This window comes from Cariama cristata, unplaced genomic scaffold (assembly GCF_000690535.1).
Source record: "Cariama cristata isolate BGI_N322 unplaced genomic scaffold, ASM69053v1 scaffold15974, whole genome shotgun sequence".
NCBI classification, from domain to species: domain Eukaryota; kingdom Metazoa; phylum Chordata; class Aves; order Cariamiformes; family Cariamidae; genus Cariama; species Cariama cristata.
Window position 1 is genome coordinate 1,062 of NW_009614851.1, and position 5,758 is coordinate 6,819.

The 5,758-nt window shown below is 40.4% G+C and overlaps 1 protein-coding gene across 1 annotated transcript in view; it reads left to right on the forward strand.

Moving 5' to 3' along the window:
* Positions 1-1,700: 1,700 nt before the first annotated feature.
* Positions 1,701-5,758, forward strand: part of FBXO3 (F-box protein 3) — a gene marked incomplete at its 5' end in the record, with an annotated part of 16,781 nt that continues 12,723 nt past the window's right edge. Inside the window, 2 exons of the mRNA XM_009699583.1 lie at positions 1,701-1,790; positions 5,155-5,318. Of these exons, the coding sequence (XP_009697885.1) occupies positions 1,701-1,790; positions 5,155-5,318 (254 nt within the window). The remainder of the gene's footprint in view (positions 1,791-5,154; positions 5,319-5,758) is intronic.

Genomic DNA, 5,758 nt, shown 5'->3' on the forward strand with positions numbered 1-5,758 from the left:
TTCCCCACCCCTACCCCCCCAAAAAAACCTAAGCAACCAACCAAACCAACAAAACCAGCATATCATGAATGAAGTTCTTACATAGCCAAATGTCAAGGTTTGAAGTGAATGCATTTATGTCTTTTTGTCGTTGTGGAGGGGTAACAGCAGGGCATACAGGAGAATCGCTTTACTTTGTTGAGGTTGATTTTGAAACACTAGTACAATTCTAGTTTGAACAGCTTATAATGGATATTGGGGGGAGAGAGTGGGGAAAAAAGATTGGATTGAACATGTAAATGTGAATCATTCTGCAAGATGTTTTCACCAGCCCTCGACTTTGGCTGATTTTACTTATCAAAGACAAGATTGAGAGGTGTCTTAATTTCAGTATGTAACTATGTCTATGTACACTGCTGGTCTCTCCTACTCACCAGTTTCTGAACTACGCTGAAAAAAAACACAAAGCAGTAACTGGAAGCTTACGTTTGGTAACCTCATTTGGGGTATCTAGATGTTAATCACAGCCATGAAAACACACATTAACTGTTAGAACAAGCTACCAGAGGAAGTCATGTTGCCACATCTAAATTGGTGGTATCTTTTGGGGAGTTTCTTTAAAGCGTAACTGATAATTCAGCTCAAACACAGAAGAAGAAGGGTTTATTGTCTGGTGTTCAGGTTAGATTGAATGAGGCAATAGTTTCTTTGAAGTTCTGTGAATCTTTGAATAACAGAGTCATTCCCTGTATTACTGCTTTGCATGCTGCTGATGCTTTGCCCCACATTCTTATTCATATAAATACACTGAAATGTCTTGCCGTCGATACCAGTTGTACATTCCAGAAAGGCTTTATATCTGTAAAAGTAAATATGGGAACAGACTGTATTTGGTGGCACCTCCATTGCTGCTTCTAAAGAGCAAGTTGGCAGGCATCAGGAATATAGGTTAGCTTTTGCCATCTCCTTGCGTCAAGCCAGGATCAACTGAAATGGTTTCTGAGGACAGTTTTAGACCTATATCCTGCAGGTTTTTTAATACTGCATTTGCAATAGTGCTGTGTAGTGCGGGGTAGGATTCTTTCAACTTCCTGAAGTAGCAGTGTTACCTGTAATGCAATGGCAAGAGCTTATATATGGTCTTCATTAGAGTGAGCTTGCAGTACTTATTTCCAGGTCTGTCATCCTCTGTATCTTTCCTGTGTCTGACTTTGTTTGTCATGAATTTTGTTATTTAGACAACTTAAAGTGGAAAGGAACTTTGTAATACTCAAACTGTATAGTTGCTGGAGCTTACTCTTTGAGCTTTCAGTAGTATGGAAACAGTGGAAAAGATAGGTGGAGACTGACAGTCCAGATAAGAAAGCAATTTAAATCATAACTAGCCTGTGCTGCTGGAATGCTTACCACTGGTGGAGTGAAGTCATGCCGGAATCTTTCAGACAATGTTTACGATGGCATAGGTCTCCAGGATGACCTGCTTTACAGAATTACTTAATTGCTGACAGTTCTCAAAGCCTGTAGAAAACTAGTTCATGAGTTATACAGCTGGACTGAAGACTTTTAACCATTGTAAGCACAAGTCTAAAAAGGACAACTAACTAACTTTAAAACTCTGCATTTATTTAATGAGAATGCAATGTGTAATATACTAGTCAGTATTGATCCCTGTTTATTTTGCTACTCTTTTGCAATCAAATTTCATGATTTTATATTTATAGTTGCTGCTATTTAAGTCGAAGATTAAATCAGCTATCAAGCCACGATCCGTTGTGGAAAAGACACTGCAAGAAATACTGGCTCATTTCAGAGTAAGTGTGGTTGTTTTAAACCTTTCTTCTATGAAAATAAGGCTTATGTTACTGTGCTGTCTGTTTATGTCCACATTACTTCCAGTAATTCTAAGATTGGATTCGTGTTTGCCAGCTTCTCACCACCTTCAAACCGATGAAGGATTAGAGGTATCAAAAATGTTCATTTCCTAAAAAAGCTTCATGAATGTACAAGTGTTAACAAGTTTTATGGATGGGTAGAGAAGAGGTGCCCTGTTAATGCCTAGGCTGAAGGAGAAGTTGCAGCTTGACCTTATCAGACACCAGACATTCTATGGAAGAAGTAATATCCTGAGTGCTGTAATTATGAGGGGTACAACTGGATGCTTGTGTCAAGGGTAGCCATTACTGGAATCACAGAATAGATGAGGTTGGATGGGACCTTTTGAGATCCTCTAGCCCAACTCCCCTGCTCACGCAGGGTCACCTAGAGCAGGTTGTCCAGGACCGTGTCCAGTGTCCTGTCAATGGGCACTGCTGAGAAGAGTTTGGCTCCATCTTTGCTCCTTCCCATCAGGTAATCGTGCGCATTGATAAGATCCCCCTGAGCCTTCTTCGGGCAGAAGAGTTCCAGCTCTCTCAGCCTTTCCTCAGGTGAAACATGCCCCAGTCCCATAACCATCTTTGAGGCCCTGCACTGGACTTGTTCCAGTATGCCCATGTCTTTCTTGTAATGAGGAGCCTAGAACTGGACACAGCACTCCAGATGTGGCTTCACCAGTGCTGACTAGAGAGGAAGGATCACCTCCCTTGGCTTGCTGGCAACACTCTTCCTTTTGCGGCCTGTGATACCGTTGGCCTTTTTTGCTCTAAGGGTGTGTTGCTGGCTCATGGTCAACTTGGTGTCTACCAAGACCCCCAGGTTCTTCTCAGCTGGTCGGTCCCCAGTGTGTACTGGTGTCTGGGGTTATTCCTGTCCAGGTGCAGGACTTTGCATTTCCCCTTGTTGAACAGAAGATTCTTTGCCTGCCTTCTCTGTATGGCTGCACAACCATCTGCTATATCAACCACTCCTCACAGTTTTGTAGCATCTGCAAACCTGCGGATCGTGTACTGTCCCATCATCCAGGTCATTAATGAAGACGTTAAATAGGTATTAGCCCTAATATGGAGCCCAGGGGTACCCCACAAGTGACTTGCCTCCAACTGATCACCCTTTGGGCCTGGTTGTCCAGCCAATTTTCAGTCCACCTCAGTATCTACTTACCAAACCCACATGCTTGGTCAGCTTCTCTGTGATGATGTTAGCAGAGAGACAGTGTTGAAGGCTTCACTAAATTTGAGGTAAACAACATCCACTGCTCTTCCCTCATCCATCAAACGAGTCATTTGTAAAAGGCTTATCAGGTTGGTCAAGCATTATTTACCCATCGTAAATCTATGCTGACTGCTCCTGATCACCTTCTTGTCTTTCTTGTGTTTGGAAATGCTTTCCAGGAGGATCTTCTCCATCATTTTCCCAGGGAAGTCACATTGGGCTCTGTAAAATGTTTTACATATGTGGTTCTTGAGGTGTGTTTTTTTTTAAAAAAAGTTCACTTTCTGTTCTGCTTGCTTGCATAGAACTTGGGATGTCTGTTAAGTGGAAGCTAACTATAAAGGTATTAATCCACATTTTTGCCAAAAGGGCATGTTTTTCTCAAGAGCTGAGAAAGCTCGTAGAGTTGACCGAAGTGAATTAGCAACGAGTTTTGTTACTGCTTATCCCCTCTTTGTGTCCTGGTTTCTAGACAGTATCTTTCTTTTTAGATTGTAAATTGTGAGGACTATTAACTGCTTAGGACTTCAGTGATCAGTTCCGTCTGTTTTTCCATTATTCAGGTTATGCAGGTGCTCCTTGTATTACACGAGGCTAAGATGGCAGAACAGCTAGTGATAAGGAGTTAATATATATGCATAAGGGGGTGGAGAAGGTAATTTAGGAAAACATTTCCAAACTTCTGGTTTGTAATCTATATTATATCATATGGACTGTATTAAAAATTAACAGCAAGCTAAGTTGAATCCGCAAAGATAAACATACTGTGCACATTCTAATTATATGCAGCTTATGAAGTTATAACACAACTTGTAAAATTTTGCCTTGGGATTCTCCGTGCAAAAATTCTATGTGATATTCTCACTAGAATCCAAACTAGAAAGGAAAATCTGGTGGGAGGCAGGGAAAGAAGGTAAGGAAACGAGAAGTTCAAACTGTGTGCCTGATGCTTTAGAAGAGGAGCTTGGTGCGCATGTGGGAGAAGATGAGGGGCTTATAGGGCTTTGCGAAGGAGAACTGGCTCTGGGGTTGGTTGCTGAGATTCTGGCTTCTCCATAGCCAAGAAAAACTGAGTAATGAAGGCCGTAGCTAATTTCTACAAGTAACGCACGGAGGGTGAAAATATACTGAAACTTCTGTCACCTGCTCACACATAATTCACTTTGTGGTTTGGGTTTTTTTTACCTCTTTGGTTTGACATTAGTTTATCTAACTTCCTAGGTTAAACTTAATCTACTTCCCCTCCGCCCCCCTCAATTCCTCTTCAAGAAATAAGGTTGTTCTCTCCTTTTTAGAGCTAGAGAGATCTTAAAGGTGATGTGAAGACTTCTCAATTGTTACATTTTTATTTAGGTGTATGAAGCTGTACTAAATCTTTTAGATTCATCTGCCAATTGGAGTTTGAGGAGTTGGAATATATCCTAACACAAAGATGTAAGGGCTGCTACAATTTGGAGGCAAGCATCCTTTGTCAGGTGTTAGTGCTTTTTTGGCAGCCTGTCTTCCCATAGCCTGCTGTTGTGCCTGTGAGGAGAACTGAGTATAGAATCATAGAATCGTTTAGCTTGGAAAGGACCTTTAAGATCATTGAGTCCAACCATTATGCAGTAATTCCTTGAGAAAGTGACTTTCCAGATCAGTGCACAGAGTTCTCATTTAACTCTCTGGTTTGCTCCTTAATCCTTCTTACTGGGTAAATAAAGGAGTTTGTGACTAATGCAGTAGATGAAAAAATGTGATTTTTTTTTTTTTTGAAGGCCTTCTCTGTGTATGTGTGAAATGTGATGTGAATTAGCTGTTCACCAGTTTTAAGATTTAATAATAGACAGCACTCTGTTTAAAGGAATACTCTTTCTAAATATTCCCCTCATAGTATGTACCCCACATGTTTCCTAATTCTCTTCCAAGTTGCTGTTGAATAGATGCCGGAATTAATTGAGTTTACGTAGCTTCACATGGCTCAAAGTGTTCCTGGCTTAATATTATGCATACTGTTTCTGCCAAATAACAAATATTAACGTTTTGGATTTAGAAGTCAAGCTTTTTAGGCTGGTATTTGAACTTACTTTTTTCATGTCCACTTAGAGAGGAAAAAAGCCAACGAAATCAGAGCTGGAAAGCCATTTTCATCAGTACCTACTCTGATTTAGGAAGATACATCCGATACTATGCTACCTTGAAAAAAGCCTGGGATGACCTAGAGAAATACTTGGGACAGCGGTGTCCTCGGATGATTGGTTCTTTGAAAGGTACGGTGTAATACCCTCTTTCTCTCGTAGGTTGGCTGATGCAACATTGTCTGTTATTAAGTTTCATACTGCTTTCATCCTAGGTGTGTGCCTCAATTACTGGAGTCCTGAAAATCAAGTAGATGGGCTTTCCCTTCCCCTCCACTAAATAAGTAAATTGGACCACATGCATAGTCCTTGCCCAGTGACACTAGTGATCCATAGATTGTCTGAAGATTTCTTTTGCAGAGAAGAAATCAAGATTATTTTTTTTCTAGTGATCAGGCTGTCTTCTTTATCTCTGGATAATCAGGAAATGAATACACTTTTACTGTTTTTATCTTTGGTTACTATGACTTTTTTTTTTATTTGTATGTTTATTATTATTTTTTAGTTCAATAATCCCATTACTTCAAGGACCTGGGATGTGCTGGTGTGATTTTATTTGTGAGATTTTCTTA